General features: G+C 44.1%; 9 protein-coding genes across 9 annotated transcripts; 4 read left to right on the forward strand and 5 right to left on the reverse strand.

The window, feature by feature from the left end:
- Window positions 1-851: 851 nt before the first annotated feature.
- On the reverse strand, window positions 852-3,077 carry TrAFT101_000167 (uncharacterized protein). Its single transcript, XM_024901258.2, has 5 exons — window positions 2,905-3,077; window positions 2,615-2,830; window positions 2,537-2,560; window positions 2,295-2,464; window positions 852-2,232 (listed from the first exon to the last, which is right to left on the reverse strand). Exons 1-5 carry the CDS (start codon window positions 3,043-3,045, stop codon window positions 1,221-1,223), a joined length of 1,563 nt encoding a protein of 520 aa, XP_024755878.2. The 5' UTR covers window positions 3,046-3,077; the 3' UTR covers window positions 852-1,220.
- A 1,328-nt stretch (window positions 3,078-4,405) lies between these two features.
- TrAFT101_000168 (putative NRPS-like protein biosynthetic cluster) lies at window positions 4,406-8,288 on the forward strand. The gene is made up of 4 exons (XM_024911099.2): window positions 4,406-4,825; window positions 4,897-5,158; window positions 5,216-5,355; window positions 5,407-8,288. The coding sequence occupies exons 1-4, from the start codon at window positions 4,520-4,522 to the stop codon at window positions 8,176-8,178; spliced, it is 3,480 nt and encodes a 1,159-aa protein (XP_024755879.2). The 5' UTR covers window positions 4,406-4,519; the 3' UTR covers window positions 8,179-8,288.
- Window positions 8,289-9,339: 1,051 nt separating this feature from the next.
- On the reverse strand, window positions 9,340-10,820 carry TrAFT101_000169 (uncharacterized protein). Its single transcript, XM_024902823.2, has 4 exons — window positions 10,647-10,820; window positions 10,143-10,591; window positions 9,500-10,038; window positions 9,340-9,437 (listed from the first exon to the last, which is right to left on the reverse strand). The coding sequence occupies exons 1-4, from the start codon at window positions 10,766-10,768 to the stop codon at window positions 9,384-9,386; spliced, it is 1,164 nt and encodes a 387-aa protein (XP_024755880.1). The 5' UTR covers window positions 10,769-10,820; the 3' UTR covers window positions 9,340-9,383.
- Window positions 10,821-12,237: 1,417 nt separating this feature from the next.
- Window positions 12,238-14,716, forward strand: TrAFT101_000170 (uncharacterized protein). The gene is made up of 4 exons (XM_024901289.2): window positions 12,238-12,294; window positions 12,363-12,970; window positions 13,032-13,402; window positions 13,468-14,716. Exons 2-4 carry the CDS (start codon window positions 12,454-12,456, stop codon window positions 14,581-14,583), a joined length of 2,004 nt encoding a protein of 667 aa, XP_024755881.2. The 5' UTR covers window positions 12,238-12,294; window positions 12,363-12,453; the 3' UTR covers window positions 14,584-14,716.
- A 1,855-nt stretch (window positions 14,717-16,571) lies between these two features.
- On the forward strand, window positions 16,572-16,883 carry TrAFT101_000171 (uncharacterized protein; the record flags this gene model as incomplete). Its single annotated transcript, XM_024906268.2, has 1 exon — window positions 16,572-16,883. One exon carries the CDS (start codon window positions 16,572-16,574, stop codon window positions 16,881-16,883), a length of 312 nt encoding a protein of 103 aa, XP_024755882.2.
- Window positions 16,884-17,592: 709 nt separating this feature from the next.
- TrAFT101_000172 (uncharacterized protein) lies at window positions 17,593-19,211 on the forward strand. Its single transcript, XM_024907077.2, has 2 exons — window positions 17,593-17,932; window positions 17,996-19,211. The coding sequence occupies exons 1-2, from the start codon at window positions 17,709-17,711 to the stop codon at window positions 18,996-18,998; spliced, it is 1,227 nt and encodes a 408-aa protein (XP_024755883.2). The 5' UTR covers window positions 17,593-17,708; the 3' UTR covers window positions 18,999-19,211.
- A 169-nt stretch (window positions 19,212-19,380) lies between these two features.
- Window positions 19,381-20,531, reverse strand: TrAFT101_000173 (uncharacterized protein; the record flags this gene model as incomplete). Its single annotated transcript, XM_024901293.2, has 4 exons — window positions 19,381-19,523; window positions 19,583-19,696; window positions 19,752-19,938; window positions 19,995-20,531. 4 exons carry the CDS (start codon window positions 20,529-20,531, stop codon window positions 19,381-19,383), a joined length of 981 nt encoding a protein of 326 aa, XP_024755884.2.
- Window positions 20,532-21,111: 580 nt separating this feature from the next.
- TrAFT101_000174 (putative secondary metabolism biosynthetic enzyme) lies at window positions 21,112-21,975 on the reverse strand (the record flags this gene model as incomplete). The annotated part of the gene is made up of 1 exon (XM_024901259.2): window positions 21,112-21,975. The coding sequence occupies one exon, from the start codon at window positions 21,973-21,975 to the stop codon at window positions 21,112-21,114; it is 864 nt and encodes a 287-aa protein (XP_024755885.1).
- A 643-nt stretch (window positions 21,976-22,618) lies between these two features.
- Window positions 22,619-24,792, reverse strand: TrAFT101_000175 (uncharacterized protein). The gene is made up of 4 exons (XM_024902824.2): window positions 24,385-24,792; window positions 24,150-24,329; window positions 23,005-24,090; window positions 22,619-22,923 (listed from the first exon to the last, which is right to left on the reverse strand). The coding sequence occupies exons 1-4, from the start codon at window positions 24,596-24,598 to the stop codon at window positions 22,769-22,771; spliced, it is 1,635 nt and encodes a 544-aa protein (XP_024755886.1). The 5' UTR covers window positions 24,599-24,792; the 3' UTR covers window positions 22,619-22,768.
- Window positions 24,793-24,839: the final 47 nt, after the last annotated feature.

The raw sequence follows: 24,839 nt of genomic DNA on the forward strand, positions 1-24,839 counted from the left end.
GCGATATGAGTCGCACTTTGAACGATCTGCTCAAAAGTTGTAGATAAACGGGGCTGAAAGCTGGGGTTCGAAAAATAGTCCGAGACCATCGCCAAGGCACCTCGCGAAATAAGGAGCGAACCAAAACTGATGCTCGCCAGCGGTGACGCTCTACCAGTTTGGGGAAGGCTTCGCGATGCAGAGGGAGAATGGGCTTGTCTTTTATTTCGTTTGGAGACACTCAGCTAGAGAGTAATTTACCTAATTTCTCAATTTTATGTATTTTTGGGTAGTTGCAGGATATAGTGCTTTACTTTAGCACTTATAAGAACAGACTTTACCAAGTAAGCAAGATAGGTAGGCATCGGCTGACTCCATCTTTCAATCTGACAGGTACTAGGTAGCGCGTAGAGATTAGGCTCGTTAAGTATTTGAGCTCATGAAAAGACCGTTTAGGGCAACATGCATGTTCATCTCATCCATCTTCAGCTCTCTACAGATAAAAGATCTCCATTAAGCAGCTACTACTGGGAAGCGTTGAGTCTTTTATGCCTTGGCTAACTAACATGGTTCTCATCGTTTGGCATTGGTATCAAGTGATGCTTCCATAGACTAGCTAGAACACTTTTACCAATGACCTTTTCCCCCTTCATCTTTGCACATAGTTTTATTGTATACTACACAGACCTATGGGGTATAGCAAAATATTATGCCTTTCTAACCGGGGTACGAGCTACAGCTTTAAAGGTTCTATGGTAGGGTGACGAACCACAAGCGGTATCCGAGATTCTTGAAGAGACTAATAGTAAGGGGAACATCATCAAAGATTTCTGATGAGTAAAGCCAAGGTAGACGACAGTTTCTTCATCTCTCCGGGCTTGCGCTTTTGTGCTAATGGTTCCATTTCTCATAATGTTTATACTTATGTAACTAACTCTGTGCTTTTCTGCTCTCTTGCATTCTATATCAATACCTAGAGATCTAATAACGGCCAATGATCAAAGTATGTATATAGCAGCTAGTACATGCAATGTACCCACGCAGAGTGAGTTATGCCTCTCAGTAATATGGCTTCAAAATAAAGGCCGCAGCATGTACATACACTGAATCGACCTACGTATAGCATTAATGTAAGGACGCTCAGAATACAAAGCTGGGTAGGTGATTTCTATAGCGGCCATACCACGCTCCCGTATCGACAACCTGCTGAATCTGCCTGTGTAGGCATCTCGAAGCTACACTCATTGCATCATTATTTCCATAGATTCGTCCATAATTTTGCGAGCTCGAGCTTCATCACGTGGTATGATTTGAACTCCAAATTTCTCTGGCAGAACTGAAAGTCCTTCCGTTAGCTTATTGGGATCAGGCAAGATGGGGTTGCCGGAAGGATCAAGCTCAGGTAGGAAGTCAAAGGCCCAGAGCATCCGGGAGATGGCAATAAAGAGGCTCCTCTCAGCAACATGAATACCAAGGCAGATCCTGCGACCGCTTCCAAAAACATAATGATCGCGCTTAGACGGATCTGGATTCAGCGCTGAGTCTGCAGCTGATGCCATATCGCCTTCAAATCGCTCCGGTTTAAAAGCCCGCGGATCAGGATACCGTTGCGGGTCCATGTGAATGGTGTAAACGTTGTTCACCAGTCCTGCGCCAGCCGGAATGCGATATCCCATGTATTGGTCCTCGCGATTAGATGCGTGCGGGACTCCTGCAAGAAGCGCAGTGGGCATCCACCGGAGCGACTCCTTGACACAGCCGCGGATATATGGTAGATTGTCCTCATCGTCCAGTGTTGGAAGGCGATCAGGTCCAATGACCCGATCAATCTCCGCCTGCGCCTTGCGCTGTACCTCGGGAAATAATATCATTGCTTGAATGAAGCCATAGAGAGTTGACGATGTTGTGTCTGACCCTGCCTCAAGGAAGCTTCCCGCCACATACGCAGCTTGCTCGTCTGTAAATCCATTCTTATCTTGCTGTTGAGCCAGAGACACACATATACAATCTTTGTACGTGCCACTTTTGTAGCTCTGTTTTGCTTCTAGCCACAGATTCAGGTACATATCCATCTCTTTCTTATGTAGTTCCTTGGCCAGCCTCTTCATGGGGGTCAAGAATTCAGGAAGCCATCTTAAGATTGGAAAGAAATCCAAAAATGCAGATGTTCCAGTCTGAGTGATCTTTCCAACGTCATTGAAGCCTTTGAATACCTGTAACAGCCTTGGGTCATCATGTCGTACAGTCCGCCAACTAGTTTGCATTTGTAAATAAATCGTGCGATAATTAAAACAAGGAAAGATTCATCGACTTACCCGTAAATCATGTGGGTTGACAAAGAATTACTGTATCTGCGCAAGCTTTCGAGTATTAAATCTGGGCGATCTAAAATTTCACGTAATAATTGTTTGCTTTCCAGGATTTGATATGGCACATATGCTTTTGATGATTGTACATTAAGAAGTTGATGTCCAAGTCTCCGGAACTGAATATTAGGTACAATCGCATTAGAAACACTCATCATTTCACTTCATAGCAAAGGTTAAAATCCACTTACCGTTCGCCAGTTATCTCCGTATCCCTATTATCCACATTAATTCAAAGAAAGATTAACTGTGTCGGTGACGAGGCTTACGAGCATTAGAAACCGATAACCACCACTGCACAGCGTCTGTCCAATGTACATCTCAAGGCGATCACTGTGGATGCCACCACGCTTATCCAGTAGTTCTTTAATTGCCACATCATTAGACAACACGATTAATACCTGTGTCCCCAGAATAAGGCTATACACTGGGCCATATTCCTGGGCCCATTTTTGAAACTGCAAATGCCCTTGAGATTTGGGGAGCTAGGTACACAAGAAGGACCGTTAGCAAATGCTCTCTGCGGGTTGTGTCACCGTCTCCGTATGAATGGGACTACCTGGTGGATATTCCCTAGAATGGGCAGTGTTGGGGGGCCTGGAGGGAAATCTGCTGGCCTTCTACCAATGCGATTCAGCTTTCTAATTGCCCCGAAGAGTATTGCAACACATAGAATGTAAAGGTAAATAGGTATGTCCATAGTGGCTATGCGAATGACAGGAGTGAATAGTTGTGTCACTTGGTCCGACTTCAAGTCGTGATACAAACAGCAAGGCGACCAATATAAGTGCTCAATGTACTAGTATTAATTGGCAATCCACTCATTTGTATTGGACCCCCCATGCTGCCGTATAAGCTAGAAGAATCCTCCACAGTCATGTTTTACTTTCTGCTTACTATCTGGGGCTAAGGATCTGTCTAGCGAGGTTAAAGTAAAGAATTACTTGAGAGAAAATCTCCATGCTTGACCAATAGCAAATTTGCAATATATATATATATATATCAAATTAAATATATATTTAATGCTGGAAAAAGAATAATATATTATAATATATAAATTTAAGTATATTTAAAGTTCTTGATTTTTTTACAATAATAGAGTTATAAAATTTTCCCAGATATTACCTTTAAGTAAATAGATTCCTAACTAAAACTACAAAAAAGCCTCAGCTTCTAATTTAGTGATAATATTATTATTTTTTAATATCCGATGCGTTTAGAATATCAATTATGAGTTCTTTAATTTAAATACATTATTCATTCAATGAGCTAATTATAAGCAGTAGGTAAGTAGTCTTCTGCATGGAAAGTCGTTGCAATTTCCTATTGTAGAAAATGATGACTCTCATGGCATGTGGGGTGGTTACATCAATTGTCGGCCGTTCGCTTTTCGTTTAACCAGGTACTCCTATTAATTTCGTACTGCGTTAGCGTAGCAGGAAAATGATTAGTATTAGGGTATTATGTATTGTTCTCGGTGCCGAGGGCCATCAATCTCATGAACTAAGACTAATCAAGCAATACCGAGACATTATGTTCTTCAAGACGCCGGCGAAATTATCAAGCCTGATACCAGCGGCACAGATCAGGATCTGTACAAGCCGCCCAGGGGGCCTTGTTTCTTGTTCTAGGGGGTATAGCAATATCTTTAGCCATGTGTCCAGGGGTTGCAATCCTCCTCTGCAGCGGAATCGTCATCCGTTCAGCTCTGTGGATAAAGGATCACTGGGCCAAATTGTACAACACTATTAACCTTGCATCATTCCAATTGATTACAGTAAACCATGTTCATCACGATATTCTCCGAATTAAGGCTTGGTTGCCATGGAATAACATTTTCCGTCGTTCTGTTCTTGCGTCAATAAGCTTGTGGGCCTGTAGGGTGTGTAGGATTATTATCTCGGCTTAATAGCAAGGCCGGTTGAATCTTTAATTGGTTTGACAATAATGGTGAAGGCGGTAGCATCGGGACGCTTACATGACTGCTTAAATATCACTGTCAAAGATCCCTGCACATCCGCAAATGACAGTCGCGTGCGAAGACTAAAGAGTCTTACAATTTTGCATCCACCAGTTCATCCACCAGTTCATCCATATCTGTTCTTTCAACGCATCTCATTATCGACAATTGTTGTCACCAATAGGCTTTCCTGTGTGTCTACCTCTCTTTCGATATGCCCGGCACTTTGAACCACACTCCTGAGCCTGAATATGGGCGCAGGTTAATACCCAACATCATTGATGAGCGAGCCGAAAGCAATCCAACAAAAGCATTTGCGTCTATCCCACGATCAAAAGATCTCGCAGATGGCTTCGTTGATATTACCTATGCATTGATTGCCAATGCAATCAATCGGGCAAGTTGGTGGCTTTCACACTCGATGGGTAATACGGAAACATCAGAAGTGTTTGCATACTTGGGTCCAAATGACTTGAGATATCCGATTCTCCTGGTTGCGACGATGAAATGCGGCTATCAAGTATGTACAGGAAAGAAAGATAAAATTAAAAGCAACACAAGCTAAGATAATGTGATTCTTTGCAACTATAGATGATGATGCCGTCGCCCCGTAATTCGGCTGAGTACCAACAAGAGCTCCTCCGCCGTGCTGGCTGTCAAACACTTTTCTGCACCCGCGGCTTAATGGCGAAGTTGTCACCAGTTGTAGATGATCTGGATATCTTTTGCAAGATTGCACCTGATTTGGATGAGCTGCTCGATCCAACGCCTGTGGCCCCGTTTCCTTATGAAGCAACTTATGACGAGGTGAAGAAAGATCCATTCCTTATCCTTCACACATCAGGGTCAACCGGTAAGTCTCTGTGCTAGAACAGTGGATTTATATGCGTTACTCTAATCTAGTATATAGGCCCCCCAAAACCTATCACTTTAACCATTGAGTGTACTACGACAGAGGACACACATCGCCTCCTCGATGACCCAGAGGGTCGACTGTGGTGGCGCCTTTTTGCAAACAGGCGATACTTTATGGGCATGCCATGCTACCATGTAAGCAGTATGATTCTTCTCTGAAATAGTTTTACTAAGACAACTATCTAGTCTGCTGGCGTCTGGTTCTCGCTCTTTAAACCAGTCTTTTTCAACTCGACGGCCGTATTTGCATTAAGCGACAAACCTCTTACAGCGGCCATTGCAGAAGCGGTGCACCGAACGGCTGAAGTCTCTGGTGGAATATATCCACCCTCCGTTTTGGAAGAGATTAGTCACACGGAGTCTCTCAGCGGAGCCAAAGGCTTGGAGTTTGTAGCGTATGGAGGTGGCCCTCTATCGAAATCAGCGGGAGACCGGCTTTCTAAAGTAACCATCCTTCACAATTTCATTGGATTCACTGAGAATAGCGCACCCCCGCGGTATGTTATGGAACCAGAAGATTGGAATTACTTTGAGTTTCATCCGGCTTCTGGCTATTTCCCTGAACACCTGCACGATAACCTCTACCGGATGTCCTTCAGGCGTCTGCCTGAGTATGAGTTTGTTCAAACAGTCTTCCGGCTGTTCCCGGAGCTAGACAAATATAGCTCTGGAGACATTTTGAGTCCACATCCAACAAAGCCCAATCTTTGGACATATGGGGGTCGCACCGACGATCTCATTGTGCTATCTACGGGAGAGAAGTTCAATCCCATCCCTGCTGAGCTTATGCTTAAAGGATGTTCGGTGGTAAAAGACACTCTTATCGTTGGGGATGGAAGAAGCCAAGCTGCGCTCCTTGTTGAATGTGATCCAGAGACCACTGTTGGAATGTCAAATGAACAGGCTTTGGATGAATTATGGCCATTTGTCCAGAGGGTCAATATGACGCTGCCCACCCAGGGGAGACTGCTGAAATCAAATATTATTTTTGCCTCTGCGGAAAAGGAGTTTTCACGTTCACCAAAAGGCTCTGTGCAGCGAAAAGCTACAGTCGCAAATTTTGAGGCTGAGCTTAATAATCTCTACTCGACTGGCAAATCGCTGCCAAATGAAAACGGTCATAGCCAATCAGCCAAAAAACCGATATCAAACGGAAATGGCTATAACCAATTCACCAAAGCCAACAACTATAGCCAAGGGTCCAAGCTCGGCCTGATAATTGACCATACAACGAAATCTTCAAGTCAATCGACAAATAGCGACACCAGCTCTGCAGTAACAACGCCAGTATCTCCCAGAACAGTGAAACCTGCCGCAGAGCCTGATATTGACGATACCACGTCGCTTTCTACTACGACTGTATCTCAGCAGGAAAAGTACTTGCTCGACGAAGAAATTGTTGATAAAGAGCAAAAAATAACGATCGCGGTGACCGAATTACAAGCCGTGAGCTTTATCCACACAGCCTTGGAAGCTATATGCGGCATCCACAGCAAAAACAATGACGATGACCTATTTGAACTTGGCCTTGATTCTGTAATGGCTTTACAGTTGTCAAACGAGCTCCAAAGTATATCGGCCTCATGGCCACAAGATAGAGATTCTTCATTGCAGCTGATTTATGCAAATCCAACTATCAAAAGCTTGTCACAAGCAATCAGCCGTATGAATAGACTCTCGGACACTGCGATGGACTCGCCTAAATCTTCAGAGGACGCGGAAAACGTAAACCGCGTTAGAGAAGTTGCGGCTCCGGCAATGCTCGATGCTGTGGAAGCTCAACCACCCAATACGATTGAGAAGTTGATCCACAGTTACACAGAGAATCTGGAAGAGAATACTCCAAAGCGAGTAATCACTGTTGCTCTTACAGGCAGTACTGGAGCTGTGGGGAGTCATTTACTTGATCGGTTAATGAAGGAGCCAAATGTGACAAAAATCTTTTGCCTTAACCGTTCTACGGGTGGAGAAAAGGCTCAAAGAGCAGCATGTGAGAAAAACGGTATTAAATGGGTACCAGGAAGCAAACCAGTTGAATTTCTCACAATTGATCTGTCACAGCCGCATTTGGGACTTGGACGAGATCAGTACTCTACTCTGCAAGATGAAACCGACATCATCATTCACAATGCTTGGAAACTTGACTTTCTACACACTGTACAACATTTTGAGAAAACTCATATCGCAGGAGTTCGACATCTAATTGATCTTTCGGCGAATTCTGAGCGTCGGCCGCGTATAGTTTTTATTTCCTCTATTGCCAGTGTCCTCGGTTGGAAGGAGAGTCAGAAAGTGCCGGAAAAGATTATCCTTTCAGACTCGGTTACTGCGAACAATGGCTATGCTCAATCCAAGCATGTAGCTGAAAGAATTCTCTACGAGGCCTCACAAACCGTTAGAATCCAGGTCACAGTCGTACGACTTGGTCAAATCGCAGGCCCTACCAATGCTGGAGTTGGAGCATGGAACTCGCTTGACTGGGTACCTCAGATTATATACACATCTAAATCGCTTGGTCTTGTGCCAAAGACTTTGGGCATGGCTGATGACGTTGATTGGGTTCCAATTGACCGCCTGCCTGACATACTTGTAGAGTTGATTCATCATGACCTCAAAAAGCCAGAGAGGTTTCAGATCTATCACGCCGCAAACCCTAATCCAGTATCATGGGGTTCACTTCTTCCGGCGATATGCCACCGCCTGGGCCCTGACATGGAGTTGGTATCTTACCAGCAATGGCTGACAATGTTACGAAACAAAGGTGGGCATACTGAAGACGTGAAAACTTTCCCAGCTCTCCGCCTTATGGGCTGGCTACGGGAGTTGGATGCTCCTATGGGTGTCAAGTTACCAAGTCTTTCTACCGATATGATAGCCAAATCATCAAAGACCTTTTCCAGTTTGGAATCAATTCGCGGTATGTGGATGGAGAATTGGATGGAGTCTTGGGGGCTTTAACCAATTACACTTTCGCTGCTGAAATCATTTACATGCCATTCCAACTATTCTTCGCTCGCTTTTTTCTTTCATTTTGTTATTATTTTTTTTTTTACAAATATTGCCTGTCATAATGTTGTATGTATCATTATCGTTGTATTTGCTTAGTATTAAATTCACATATTCAGTCTGTATGACATATCTGTATGCTTCCATTTGTAGCGTCCGACGGTACCTATTCTTATCTTATGCCAGACATCTTACTTTTGTTCTCTACAGTCCAATTACTTTACCAAAGGTACTGCTTTTTATGACGTGTTACATATGAGTATACTAAAAGATAATTTACAGCTTCCCACATCGTGCTCAGGTATATATTCTCATAATGAATCATGCAGAAGCAAAGCGACAAGCCAGCCGAGGCCATTACGAGCCAGGCGGTCATGAAAATGAAAATGTACCACTAGTAGAGTGAGCATTTTTAGCTTACGTTGACATGTAACGTAATACACTCGCCATTGTTTGATTACAGCGTAAAATACAGATCCCTGCCTTTATTTTCCACTTCAGCTAAGCTTTGTTAGAAGCCTGAGAGATTTTCCAATTGCGCACTTCTACGGAGTACCCCGTGCTGGGGTCCCTAAAGTATGCAAGCAATTACTTGTTTTGGCAATTTTAGTCCTCGGGACCCGGGCAGTCGGCCCTGGATCCATGCCCGAGGTGGGATTAGATTTGCCGCCCTGGCGATATCACTATAAACCCATGTAGTACCGGGAGGACTCTGTGCATGCGAATCCTTTGACAGCGATCCTTAAATTATGGAGATCTTGTATTCCAAAGCTACTGTTCGAGACCGTTCGGCCGAGGCGTGTATTAATTAATAACCAACCATAATATACATACTAAATATAGATGTATATTTCCAAATGTAGTAAATGTAAGATACCTAACCCTCCGCGCTGTGATCCTTCCGTTTAACCAATGATGTCAGAAACTAGTGTCATCTGGGCGGAAATGACAACAGTTGCTATGCTAATATCCGTTGATAGAAAGCGGTCTTAATATTAATAATAAAAAGAATAGTACAAAGATACTACTAAGCTTACTTTTTTCATAATGGTTATAGCATTTACACACTATCACTGGGTAGAAGGTTCATCTGAATAAGGAAGAATGTGTTTAAAATAATTATTGTCTTGAATACTACATCGGTATTTGTATTATCCTCAGTGACTCTTGCCATTCGTGTACTCAGGAATCTTCTTGCGTGGAGGAATAGGCTAGAATATGAGTAATTAGTGAAAGATTCTTCAAATAAAGAGAATATGCAAATTGGTCTTACCTTGGGATCCTCCACGTAATCGAAATGGCCAGAGTTTTGAAGGAGCAGATTGTTCTTCGGGTTAGCTTCTCCATTAAACCACATGGGGAAACCAATATCAAAGGGTGCGGCATTTTCAATCATGTCCATGTCTTGCTTCGTAAGCTCCAGGTTAAGAGCCTCAATATTACTCTTGAGATGTTCGAGCTTTCGGCCCCCGAGAATAGGGAAGACGTATGGTGTTTTATGCAGTAGATAAGCCAAAGCCACGCTAGTCATTGGCACACCTTTGATTCGGCCAATCTCCTCAAGCACTTTGCCTACCTTCTTGTGGTTGGAAGTATCCATCACGGGTATGTTCCGGCCGGAATTCTTGTTCTCCTGAACTTGGGTGCGCTCGGTATCAGTCTTGAAATAGCCGCCTCCAAGTGCGCCCCAAGGAGCAAGTGCCATTCCTTCAGCCTTGCACATGGGGATGATGTCTCGCTCAAAATCACGCGCGGCACAGGACCAATGGCCCTGGTAGACGCTAAATTGACGTAACCCGTGAGATCTCGCATCTATGATAAGCATTAGTTATGCACGTGTAACGGTGTGACACTTGGCCATTCTAGAATGGAATGTGCTGCAGTGATACAGGCATAGGAACACGAAGGCAACATACATTCATTGGCACGAGACACAACCCACGCAGGCGTATCACTGATGCCCAAGTAGAGCACCTTGCCTGAGAGAACGAGTTGGTTCAAGGACTGCATAATCTCTTCAATCGACGTTGTGAAGTCAAACCAGTGGACGTACATGATGTCAATGTAGTCTGTACGCAGCTTCTTCAAACTTGCCTGGACAGTCGTGTAAAGGCTCTTGGTAGAATTTCCAGTAAAACTGGAGTGTTGGATACCTTTCTCATGAATGCGGAAGCCATTGCTGTACTTGGTGGCGATTACCATCTCATCCCGGCATCCCCGAGACTCAAGCCATTCACCGATCCAACGCTCAGAATTACCGCCTTGGTAGTTATTGGCGGTATCAATAAAGTTGCCACCATGCTCTTTGAAGTAATCCATCATGGCAAAGGCTGTTTCTTTAGAGCAGGGCCCGAGGAGCTCATCCCTACGCTTTGTCAATCGTGGTGTAACAGACTGAAGTCATCGGTGCTACTATTTACCAGTTGCCGCCAAAGTTCATGGTGCCAAGGCATAGTGGGCTAACCAGAACGCCGGCTCGGGGTGACAGAACTCGGTGCACTCCAAGTGCTTCAGGCTCTGGTGGCTGAGGAAAGAAAGGCATCGTGTCACTTTAGAAACGTTGACGTGGTACAATTCTGGAGAAAGTGTCTAGATCTAGATCTGCAAACCGATTTATGCTCCGTAACAATGCTGTAGGCAAGGGACACTAAATAAATACTTTTTTCTCTCTTTTCATGAACCTTAACATGCTCTGTCTTATTGGCAGGTTGCACTCTGCTCCACGATGCCAGTAAACCCTTGTAATTACTAATCCTAGACTATGCCGTCTCAAACACAGACGGCGACAAACAACCCTTGGAAAGAACAATCATCGTACCGAGCACCGCAAGGAGTAATTTCGGTGGCATTTCTCCTGCATGGAACTTGAATTTTCCTCGAGAGTATCCAGGCTCACGGCGGGAAAGCCCTGTAGGTTGGCATGCAGTGGACAGAAAATGCCGCCGGTGTGATACGACAACATGTATGCGATATGCGGCGATGTAATTTTCCCACCCCTTGGTCCGGAACTTTCGTTCTGTCCTGCCGGTAATATTCAGGGATGAGGTTGAGGGATTGCTTATTAGTGGAGCCGTGCTGTATACCCCCGTGGGGTATGCTAGAAAGATAAACAGATTTCAGGATTCGGGATCCTAGATCTTACAGTGTCTCTTGTACATGAATATGATAGTATTTATCTTTTAAAAAGGTTGTAAAAACAGTAAGAAATGGGTTACTAATAATTAAGGGATATATTACTAACTTTTCATGTTTTTATATAAGCCTTCTGAATTAATAAAACACTAATATTATTTACATTTACAACAACCTCTAATATTAAAAGAAATTGTTACATTATTAAATAATTAACTATTTAATATCGACATTAATAGTAATATTATTAGGAAGAATAACAATAATACCATTACGTTTCTTTTACAGATTCATTAGATAATTATTATCCTTAATAAATATGTTTATAGAGAAACACCCATAGCTTGAGGGAATACAATACTAGCTAATACTATTTAACAATAGTTCTCGGTCCCGATCAAGCTCCGCTATATTCCTGTACTATCCTTGCTGAGCTAGGGTTACGCTCTAATCCTTTACGCCCTTGTTAAGCCTTGTTTAACAGTCCCACTGGCGATCCGTGCGGCGGTATTCAACTTGTGTTCCATCCCGTGAAGTAACTTCCTTGTAAGGTAAGTACTACCTGTATGTTTAAAATGAGTTGTACAATTTTTTCGTTTTCATATATAAATATATATAGATAAAGCGCTAGCAGATTATTTAGTATTTAAATCACCACGCCAAAGTTACTTAGTTTAGTATAATGCAATTAGTCTAGCGCTGTTTTTGGCAATTTTGTTAAAAGAAGATGAAACTGTAAAACAGTAATCAGTAGGCTATTATCTGGTAATACCCAATGTAATAATTTATAATAAAAACAAATGGTTTTTATTATTATATAGCAGAATCCATTTGCTAACCAAAAAAAGTTAGAGTAGGCATTCGGCATCAGTTACACCAGACTGTATGGACTGCGTAAAATTACAGAGCTGGAAAGAATATTTGCATACAAATCTGGTACTGTTTTCTTCCTGGTATTGGTTGCCCAACGAACGCTCATTATAAAGAGGCTAATGACTCAGAAGCCAGAGTGTTAGTCCCCAACTTCTCTCAATCTTCATTCAGAAACTTCAACGACATCCCTACCTGTCGATTGTCCTCTCAAAATTCGTCATAATGCCGTTTATTCCCCTAGAGCCTGCCGGTGTGCAGCTGCAGCCTCATTCTCTGAAGCGAGGTGTCATGGACTTGAACTCTATGAAACCGCAAGCTCGAGAAAAAATGAACCTCTTGCTCAAGGCCTCGGATCCAAATGTGGTGGCCCAAAAACGCAAGTCGTCTGTCGGATTGCACCCCCCGCCACCTAAATCTGCCGCAGACAAGGCTGCTGCGGCAGCTGTGGTGCTGAACCGCTACCGCATTCAATATCAGAATGATTGGGATATGCCCACGTCGATAATAACCTCGAAAGAACTCATCAAGGGATTCATTGATCGCAACGAGTCGATTGAACTCATCCTGCCGGCATTCCCTTTTAAGTCTTCCAATAAGTCGCAAAAGGTCCTTGGTTCGCTTCCAGATGAAGCTGAACGTGTCTCATTGATGCACCTCAATGGCCTTTGCGAGTCTATCAAGGAAGTAACAGAAAATGACTGTCATCTGACAATTATTTCTGACGGCATATCATACAATGGTATTGCACTTCAACTATACCAACGTTTACTGAAGATAGAGACTGACTAACCTTATCCTAGACCTCTTGGATGTGTCTGACAGCGAAGTGTGGACGTATGGCCAGACTCTACGCTCCATGGCTCAAGATATGGGCTGCAACAACATACGGTTTTCACGTATATATGAGCTACTGGGATCAGAGTATAGCCATTATACTACATTAACAGAGGAGGAATATCTCCGCATGGTTCCTGAGTTTCGAAAAGGGCTTGAAAGTAATCTTCCCGATGGATACAATGTCGCAGAAGAAATCTCAAACAATGCCGATGTGACCGCTACATATCGCGGCTATAAGAAGTTCCTAGAGACTGAGCGTGACACTAAGCTCGGTCGTTCAAGAGCTGACAAAGAAAATGCCGAGATTGCCAAACGGATGTTGAATCGCGGTAAAGTACGTCACAGCGACAACTGGATGAGCCATAAATGCTGTTATTGAGTCAAGCTAACCTGTTCAAGGCCTTCGCTGAAGCTATTAAAAAGAGATTTCCAGTCTCTGTTCGTTTGTCAATTCATCCATCCACAGATGTTAACAAGATATCCATTGCGCTGTTGCCTCAAGATAACGAGGTGCCTATGACCCCTTGGCACGGCGCCGCTGTGCGCAAGGTTGACGGAACCATTACCATGATGCACGCCTATAAAGTGCTGGCTATATCTCATGAGATTATTTACCAAAATGGCCGTCCCATGTACTTCCGGGAGCGATCTGATCTCTTCTCATGGAATGACAAGGACCTAGATTTTGAGTATCTTTACCCAACGGGTATACTGGTTCGACCACGGGACCCGCGATCTGCCAAGAACGCGCTCTGTACTGTTGATATGCAAAAAGTCCGCCAATTGTCTGAACTATGCTCCCCTGTTGTTCTTCGTGGCTTCACTGATACTAGAGACCGCCGCGCCTTCACTGCCAAAGCATACGATCTAGGTACGGTTTTACCCTGGAAGTCAGGCGTCATCCAAGAAGTCAAGGATGAGGGCAATTCAGATGCCTCCAGCAACAGCGTTGTCTCAAAAGAGGCTATGCCCATGCACTATGACGGCATGTTTAAGCTGATCACCGTCAAAGACGAAAAGACTGGAGAAGAGAAACAGGTTTCCGCCATACCACGGTTCCAATATTTCGTTTGCCAGGCAGCCGCGCCTCCAGGGGACGGCTATACTCTGTTCTCATCCTCAAGCCGCTTTGTGCAATACTTGCCACAGTCTTACAACATTAAGAAGCTATCCAAGATCCGCTGGAGCACTCATAGCCATGGCTATTTCCAACATGATTTAAGTGACCTCCCTCTGATTGTGCCGCATCCATCGCTGGGGACGCCATGCGTGCGCTGGCTTCAGCCGTGGCCACGCTGGAAAACTGCCTACAATTCCCATGACATCAGCATCGACAATGGCTCGCAGAATCTCATTTCTTTAGTTGACTCTATTCTGTTTGATCGCCGAGTCTGCCTTTATTTCACCTGGGAAAAGGGTGACGTTCTGGTTTCTGACAACTTTTTAATGTTGCACACTCGCACTGCGTTCCAGGGAAATTGTGATCGCGAACTGTGGCGTATCCATGTTGACTAAATTTGATCTGTAGCGTTAGAAACATGCAATGTATTAATTTGTTAAGAGTTAAGAGTGAATTAAGTGATTACAGCAAAATGGAAGCTGTTGGAAGATTTCCTTCGTGCAAATTTGAATATGCGAAACATTTCACAGTAATGTGAGCTTAGCTATTTCCATGTTATATAAAAGTTAGGATCGCGATAAGAATATGATCCACAAAAGACAAGATCAAAAGACATCCATCCCCATCTCAAACAACGGGCAATTTCCAGCGACCAGTATCGCGCTGGGAGAAAAAAAAACCCCCACATACCGCTATTTTTAAACGCACTTACAGCTTCCATATTGCTTCCAGCAGAACAGGCCTAGTGGACAACAACCTGATTAGCCGAACTTCTTTGCAACAAATAGCGCCTCAGGTAACAGAGCTTTATCAAAGAAGAAAATGCAACTTAAGAATAGATCATTTTACACTATAGCTACTAAACCCAAAAAAAAAAAAAAAAGCTTCCTCTTGACAATTACGCATCTCCTATTTAGAAATACCATCTCCAGCGGCTACCCACTGATGTGTAATGCGGCTAACTACCACAGGTGAGATACTAATATGAGTGTCACAGCAGAGTAGCATTGAGTGTGGTGATTAGGAAACATATTGCTAAAGTTATATGATATACACAGATACATACTACATGCGATGAGTAATTACTAAATTACTTGAATAACGCTGAGACATTTTGTCGGGTTACACAGTTATTTCTACCGTTGTTCGTTAAATCTTTGGCTACTCTTCTGTAATTGACTGCCCAAGGACCACATTACGGATCACGAATGAAGGGAAAGGTAAATGCATACAAGCTAATGGACCGCTAAACGAGCTATTCAATTTAATTCTATAACTTTTATAGAGATGGTCGAAACTCAGCTCATGGCATATTATGTACTATACTTTATTTTCGATCTCGTAGCTAGAAAACCGTTTGTAGGCATGCATCCACCAGGTGCTGGCTTAATTTGCGTATTTATAATTTTGTCTCTACGTCGAGTTGTCAACTTGCACATCGACTACTCGCGACTATGATTCCAAATACAGTATCCATATTGATTAACAATAAACTACTACAAGGCCAAAATTTTCATTGTAGTCGTAGCTATTTATACTCCATTCGTCCCTTAAGTGATCTCATATCTGATTGAACAATAGTTATCTATTTGGATTGACGTCTAGAACTCTTACATTGCCCAACGCATCCTGACCAATTCGAATCAAGGTTGTACGCCTTTTCTAGCTTCAAAATTCACTTGCCCCTCCAAGACACACTACGGCACGACGATAAGTGCTAAAAAAAGCTTTCTGGAGTGTATGTTGCATCCAAACTGTCCTCATATGTGTGATTTTAGCTATCGACTTTTGAATAGGCCTGGCATTGGTGGGAGCATGTGCCCGTAGCACTAATATTGCGTCAGCAGCAAATGGGCGCATTAATGGCCACGAGAATTTCGTTGATAACGATGGTGTGAAGATCCATTACCGGTCATACGGTTCTGGTCCTCTTTTAATTTTGCAACACGGTTTCCCAGACAGAGAAACAACCTGGAATACTTTTCAAATCCAAGAATTCGCAAAAAAATATGCTGTTGTAACTCCCACACTACGCGGGTATCCACCCAGCGATGTCCCACTAAGAAGGAATATTATGCTGCAGATGCCTATGTTTCCGACATGTTGGCGGTGATAAAAGCAACTGGTAAAGCATCGGCTGTCATTGTGGGTCACGATGTTGGAGGCGTTGTCGTGCAAAAGTTTGCTTCGGCACATACGGACATGTTGAAGGCCCTGGTTATGGTTAACTCTCCAATCATCCCAGTTTTCCTCCCGTTAATAGAGTTTGACAGCTACCAGCAACAACTATCTGAATACACAATACCATATTATGCATACCAGCTAGGGCAGCCAAAAAACATATCTACCATAGTCCAGCGCATCTTAAACGAAACATACCGCGATGAGATTGCAGAACACATGCAAAAAATCCCCTCTCTATGGGATGCTCGACTTTTACAACGAAAATTTTCCTGCGCCTCCGTATGGGCAAGACCTCAGCACGGAAGGCTTGGCTGAAAGAGTTCCTAGCAGCATTATCTGGGGAGAGCTTGACCCATACTTTAGTCCGGCTATGCTCAATAGCCTCGAGGCTCGGTTTGAGTACGGAATTAGATTAGTCACGGTTCCAGGAGCCGGTCATTGGTCCTTTAGAGATAAGCCTGCGCGGTTCAATGCTGAGCTAAAGTCTTTTCTCGATTTCCTTGAATACTAAAACTGGGATCCCAAAACACCGACTGTAACATCAAGGGCCGTTATTACTATTCCATGGAGGCAAGCATGCGAAAGGTTTACTCCACGATGGGCTCTTAAGGTTGACAGTGAAATCGCAGTTCCGATACTATATGGGTGATTTTGATCTAAAATAGTCCTGTGCATCCATCCGTCTTTGTAGATCAAGCTTATAATTAAGGCTAAAAGCCTGGAGGCAATCTGAAGATATGATCACCGTTAAATTTGTATCGCGGCCAAAGCAAATTCTGCTTGTAGACGTTTGCAAAGATTCTTTTCAATAGCAATTGCTCATGAAATGTCTCATTTCGATTTCATAAGATATAATCACACTTTACCACAACGCTCTAGCTCTACAATATAGTTGCTCTTTGAGATGCTTCTTTGGGCGATTCTTCCGGACTTTATGAGGAACTTTTTTTATCAGCTGCAGCCACATCCGACCAATCAGCCACGTGTGCTAATTGATTTGCTTAGACTAGTGTAAGCGCTATAGGCAAAAGCACTTGAATCAAAGACTTACACCAAAAGATAGCACTATAGCCCAGTCAAAAGTTTTCGTCTTCAATCATCTAGCTAGCCTGCATAGGGAAGTTCGAAATGCCCTTGTGTGGAGAAAGCCGCCAAACTCTTGGCAGAACGTCGGTGTGTGAATGCAGTTATCAGCTCTCAATAGATAGCAAATGCGGGCCAGGCCATGTCCAAGAAAATGTTTCAGGTTAACAAAGTATAAGAGGGGTAAGCCATACTCATATTGAGAATCATCTGAGAAATCTCTTTGTCAAACTCAAACTTATCCTTGACCAAAATGGCGTTACGGCATCTAATCTTCGGGGCCGCCTGGGCTGCCGGATCTGCGGTGGCAGCCTCAGTGTCATGTCCAACAAACTTGCCACTGAGTTGCCAGAATACCACCGCTGTCTCCAATACTTGCTGCTTCAATTATCCGGGTGGCCAACTTCTTCTCACACAATTTTGGGACACCAATCCATCAACGGGTCCCAATAACTCATGGACTGTCCACGGCCTTTGGTAAAAAGCTCTAAATAGCGCGATTGATGCTCCCGTTTGCTGCTTAACTGACCTCCTAAACAGGCCTGATAACTGTGATGGAACTTTTTCCCAATACTGCGATACCTCAAGGGAGTATACCAATATAACAGCAATTTTGGCAAAGGCAGCCCCTTCTACGCTTGCGTTTATGCAAACATATTGGAAGGACTACCAAGGCAATGACGAGAGCTTTTGGGAGCATGAATTTGGCAAGCACGCTACATGCATCAGCACACTTGATCCTGAGTGTTATACCAACTATCAGCCCACCCAAGAAGTACCTGATTTCTTCACGCGAGCTGTGAGCTTGTTCCAAACCCTTCCTTCATACGATTGGCTTGCCGCAGCTGGAATCGTGCCTTCAAAAACCGCCACCTATACTTTGGCTGCCATCCAGGCTGCCCTCACAGCTCACCACGGCCACAACGTGATTATCAACTGTAACAGCAATGGCGAGCTTGATGAGCTATGGTATCAATACAACGTCCGTGGTTCTGTTCAAACCGGCACGTTCACCCCTGTTGACCCTGTTGGCTCTGCTTCCACTTGCCCCAAGACCGGCATCAAATATCTGCCCAAATCGGGTACCGGCACAACTACAACGACATCCAAGACAGCTTCTGCCATATCTACAAGTACAAAAAGCACTGGCGCGGCATCTACCACTCCTGCAGGAGTCTTGTCAGGCAAGGGATACCTATATGTCGATACCTCCAGCACGACTAGCGATGGGTTCCTGATCAGCAGCGGAGCATGGTATCGCGCCGGCGGTACTCCAGCTACCTACACTGCTACCCCAAATTCTGATGGCACTACCTTTTCACTTAGCTCAAGCAAAGGAAAGTGTGCTATTCTGAGCGACTCTTCCTTGAGTTGTGGTGCCTCTGTCTCTACTGCGAGTAGCTTTGCTTACGATGGTACGCACTTGACTTTCCAGGGATCCGCCAAATTTTATGCATCAGCCGTTCCAACTGGACAAACTCAGGGCACTATTTTCACGAGCACTCAAGCTGTTTCTCTGGCGATTGCGTGGAATTCTCAATAATGATTTAAAACGGCTTGACGAGAACGCCTCATATATAGATGCTGGCAGAAAGAAGAGGGGCCGGCATGGCTTGGATGATGATAATGCACGATGATATAAAATGCAGTAGTGTGCTTGGATTATAGACGCGTTCTGCTAAATTTCACCAAAACTCAATTTTAACGAAAATAAACTATCTTGTCCTTCAATTTGCAATATCCGAGTTATCTTGGACTGGGGTTATACTAGAACCTTCTCACAAACATTGATATATGTTATAAATTCTCTCGGCTTGTTGTAATGCCAAGTTCAGCTGCGAAATTGTTACACAAGTCTTCAAATACTTATATGAAGAATTTAATTACATTAGACACATAATCTACAAACCACTATAACTCTACATTTAGTACTGAAACTCCTTACCAACAAGTTTTTCGCTTAGCTTCCAAAGACGGTCAGCCTCGATACTGCTTGTGGCCCATGGCTTAATGGTATTTGTATATGGATCCGCAACATGTGAGTCTTCCAAGTATGCGCCGTTCCGCTCTGTTAAGAATTTTAGCAGTTACTCAGACACTTTTATATTGATATTAACAAGAAAATACCTTTAAGACTGGGTTCAAAAGCTGCGTAGATGTGGGTAGCCACTCCTCTCTCCGGGGTCTTCCACTTGAACTCCGCCCATCCCTCAGCATTTCCCAAAGATTTATCGACAGCCGCTACGAAATATTATTAGATGCCGTAGATGCAATTAGTCGTTAAACAGAAACTTACCCAATTCACCCATTTCGACCGAAAAGTCAAGATGCGCGCCTAAACTGGTACTTATAACACCTGGATGAAGGCTAAAAGCTGTTAACCCGTGTTTGGGTCCTAATTTCTCCGCCAAAGAAATCGCCATCAGTATGTTTGCTGTTTTTGATTGGCCGTATGCACGCCATCTGTTGTATGTTTCGCCATTCTAGAAAGTCAAGTGGGTCAGCCATTACTCTAATAACAATATGAACACACACATACACTAAAATTATAGTCAGCCCATCGGATGGGGCTAAGACGATGGCCATCACTGGAAATATTAACGACACGAGGAGATTTCGAGGCCAAGAGCTTTTCCATAATAAGGTTCGTAAATAAGAAATGCCCTAAATGATTGCTTGCAAACTGGGTCTCGTATCCATCGACGGTTAAAGAGAAATCGGTCGCCATTAACCCAGCATTATTTACAAGGACATCAATAACAGGGGTGTGTTGCCAAGAGTTAACAGTGGCGGCAGCTTCTCGAACAGCGGCTAAAGAACTAAGATTAAGCTGAAGTGTATAGATCTTGATATCAGGATAGGCTGCTTGAATTGCACTGGCGGTTTTCTGTGTCCTCTCTTCGTTGCGACCAGCAAGAATCAGCGTTGAAGGTTGAGCCTTGGCAATTGTCTCAACAAAGAAGCCTCCCAAGGTACCGGGAGAGACGCCAGTAGTTAGTACAACCTTGCCCTTAATGTCTCCAGAAAGGTCATTTAGGAGGTCATCGCTGGTAGTGTCGGTGTTATATTCACGCATATTGTCTTGGAAAGACAATTTCACTCTATCTATCAGAGTATATTGGTAAATATATTTATAAAAAGAAGAGATATGAAAAGAATATTATATAAAGACAACTTTTTTAACTACATTTCATAGGCAGTACAACGTCACGTCACTAGGTACGGAGATAATGCAAGTTATGCCAACCAACAGGAATATATGGGCCACTGTCCAATAGCCCCTAACGCCGATAACAATACCCCCGGTGTTAAGTATTAGAGGAATAAAGTCCGGTTGGCACGTATTTGGCGACAATTCATTTCGCTACAGTGGTAGCAATTTATCCGAGTGATTTATACATGTGTTAGAATAAAATCACAAAGTAAAGATAATTTGCTGTATCTATAGTAACAGGGTCAGCCTCCCCAGACATTAAGAACACGACGGAAAATAAGACTATATTTTAAATTTATGCTGCTGAGACACACGTTTTAGTTATTTAACAAAGCAACAGCTACAGAAAAATACTCCAAGGGAATTTTTAATATGAACATAGGCCTATTCAATTTTATATGTCGCATTTATGGCATATTCCGTGCAGGGGACACTAATAGATTTACACGAAAGGGCTTGAATCGACACCAGTAAGTGAAGTTCGAAATAGATTCTCCTCCAAAATTTCTTGCTTGCGGCTGATTAGCTGTTCGCAATCCCAGTTAGCCCAGACAAAACGCCCAGCTAAAAAGCTAGCCTCATCAGAAGCTAACCAGGCAGTAAAATCGCCAGTCAGCGCAGCCTCAGTAACAGCCAGTGTATCGATGATGCCAGCCTTATGACCCATATCGGTGGCCACAGCGCCGGGATGAAGGGAGATGAAGCGAGCAACTTCCTGTGGGACATCGTGTGAAGCAATTTCTAGCCAGCGAGCAAGGGCGGCTTTGCTTGAGCCGTAGGCGCTGAGAGAAGGCATATTAAACGAGTAAGAGGCGATGGTATTTAAAGTAATAATAACTCCGGGGCCAGTGTTTGAGGCTTTAGTATCCCGGTGTTTGAGATAGGTCTGAGTCACTAGAACAGTGCCAAAGACATTGGTTGTATAGCCAGACCACCACTCGTCGAGATCGGCGTCTTGGAACTTTTCGGGGACTGGCATGTACCCGGCGTTGTTGACGAGAACATCAGGGGAGTCCACAAAGCTCTCAAAAAGCATTTTGACATCATCTTTGGACGAGATGTCGGCGGTGATGGGCGTGAAGCGAGTAGCCGGGAACTCTGCAGTGAGCCTTTGAGCGCTGGCCTTGATCCGAGTCTCGTTACGACCAACAATAATAATGTGAGAAGACTTCCGGGCAGCAAACGATCGGCACATATCGACGCCCATACCATGGCCGCCTCCTGTGATTAATATGGTCTTGCCGCTATAGTCGAGCCGCTCAAGAGCGGAGGTAAGAGCAGCGTAAGGAGCCAGGTGAAGTTCCATTTGGATTTTCGAATGTGCCGGATGTTTAGAAATTAGGTGAACAAAGATTGATACAATGATACTTTATGATCCAATGATGAGCTACGACATGCCAAATCTCCTTTCATCCCTGGATGACAGGCTATATATACTTCCATCGCAGCGATACGGCCTCTGGGGCGATTATCAATTTATTATTACTACGCTCCCCATAAGTTCAGCCTCTGAGGTATCTTGTAGCTCTTCTCTATACCGCATACATCGCGCGAAGATAGCAAAAGAGGCACGCATACACAAGTCGCAAGGTGCAAGGTGCATTGGTAAGAGAGGCAGGCTCATGGAAACTTTGCGCGAGATAAGGTTGTGGCATAAATTCACAACACAAGGCTGAAGACTTGTTCCTGTGCGCCATGTATCTACAACGGGTTATTCTAGATTCAGCAAAGGAGGGCTATAGCGTTCTGGAACCATAATCTAGCAGCTGGCTGCAAGTTTTTGCGAGTGGCCAATTATAGCGCGGCGGTGATTATTACAAGGATGGCCTGAAAGTTTGCCGTTTGTGGGGCAGTCAGTCTAATCTGGCTGCAGGATTTGCGAGAATAGCGGTAATTCGAATGGATACGATGTGGCAGTTGTCTGTCAAGAAACGAAAGTACAGTTTCAGACGCGTTGTGAACTTGACTATAGCTTTATGAAGCGTCATTTTAATTGAATTAATTATTACATAGCACTCTGAATGCAAATCAACATGGACATTGTCCGCTCAAATTTCTCAAACAGTCATCTTCAAATATAGCACACTTTAACCTTCTCCCTATACCTTGACGCTATGCGCAGCCACATTGCTTGCAGTCTTTTCAATCTGCTGCACCTCGCCAAGTTCAATGGCTTTTGCACCCATATCCTCATGGTGCACGGCTTTCTCGACTGCCATGACTGCCTGGTCTGCCAGGGTTTTATCTTCGAACACTGCAAAAGAAACCATTAGTAAGACGAGACAAACTAAAAGTCAAACAAAGAGAATGGATGGAAGCCGCAGATAAGACTTACAAAAGGTCAGCTCTTCCAAGGTGCGACCAGCCGTCTCAGGGAACATGAACCAGACGAAAACAATCTCAAATGCCAACCAGCAGCAATAGACAATCAGCCATCTCCAGCTAATATTCTGCAAGCCAATTGGGTTCACAAAAGTAGCGAAAAATCCAGCAAGTCGCCCAAACAGCTGGAACACTGAGATTCCCTTGGACCGCTCAATGTACGGCCACAACTCAACCATGTATGTATACGTGAGTGCGTTGTATCCGATGTTATAACAAGGCTGATATGCAAAGATGAAGAAAATGGTGGCAGCACCCGCAGCTTTGTTAGTGATCCCAAGATTATTAGCCTTGATGCTCTGCTGCATTGTCACAGTCCAGCAGATGTATACCACGAGCAAGCTGATCGTGCACGTAAGGTACATGGTTCGACGGTTGAAACGATTGACAAGCAGAGACACCGTGACACCACAGAACAATGACCAGCAGGCTATGGCGACGTTGATTTTCTGCTTAAAGACAGAGTCTGTCTGCCCAATCATTGCAAGGAGATCACCAAGGTAATATGAGATGAGAGTATTACCGGACCACTGAGTAAACAAGCCGAGGAACGAAGATATCAATGTTCGTCGCCTCATGCCTGCGGTTTCGAAGAGGGAGAGCCAGCTTCTCTTGGACGATTCAGCCTCAAGCTCAATTGTGGCTTCAATCTGTGCCATCTCTGCATGGACAAATTCAGAGTCTCGGTCGCCCTCGGCGTGATACTTGATCAGAATTTCATTGGCCTCCTCACTGCGGCCTTTTGTGACAAGCCATCGAGGGCTTTCGGGCAATAGGAAGACAAATACAATCTGTAGAATAGATGGGACCATCTGCAGTAAAGAAGGTATGCGCCATCCCCAGTTGTTGGGAATGCTGTTCGTGCCGAACGTAATGCCAGCTGCAACAATCTGGCCGATAAAATATGAAACGTTGAATAAGGAGGTGAGGATCGCTCGCTCTTTCGGGTAGCTGAGTTCACCAATCAAAGATGAGCCGGACACGATGCAAGTCGGAATTCCAAAGCCGAGGATGATTCGAGCGATGATATACATGGCAACTATTTCAAACGTATTATTAGATGACATGTATGCCAATTGATACTCAAAGCCAACTGACCATGCTGAGAAAATCCTTGAATCAACGCTCCTATGATCATGATAACTGAGCCTCCCACGATAGACCAGCGTCTGCCAAATCTGTCGTTGACGATTGGGATAAAAGGAAGAGACAAAATTGCTCCAAGAGAATAAGCTGCTGCAATGATGCCCTTGAGGGATCCTTGTGGATTATCAAAGTCTTCAAGTCGGTCAGCATGCTAGCCCAACAGATGAAGGGAGAAGGGGGCTCATACACTTTACCCAAGAAGGGACAATCTGAAGAGCATTGATCATCTGGGAGTCAAATCCAGACGTGAGTTCGATTCCCATACACGCTGGAAAGAGGATCAAGTAGAGATATCTCAGGTTTGGCTTCCTGTACCATCCTACTTTGTCCTCATTCGCGATGGTGGTCACGATGGGCTCTGAAGCCCCCGTCGCTTTGGTATCAGGCTTGAGGAAACCCATGGTGCCTGCTCGTGCTATAATGAACAGCTTGGCTGATAGAGATGGTGACCTGGAAAGATTTCACGAGAATTCATGCTCCCTTTTATCTGAGACTCTGGTTCTGGACAACCGCCACGAAAGTGAGCCCATGACCAATTCCTGGCAAAATATCGAACTATCCACATCCACCAGTCATGGCTTTGCCAAGACAAGCTAGCCTGGTGTGAGTTGCGCCAAGGGTTTGGTAGCTCGCTAGTCTTTT

The sequence above is a fragment of the Trichoderma asperellum genome, chromosome 1, assembly GCF_020647865.1.
Source record: "Trichoderma asperellum chromosome 1, complete sequence".
NCBI lineage: Eukaryota > Fungi > Ascomycota > Sordariomycetes > Hypocreales > Hypocreaceae > Trichoderma > Trichoderma asperellum.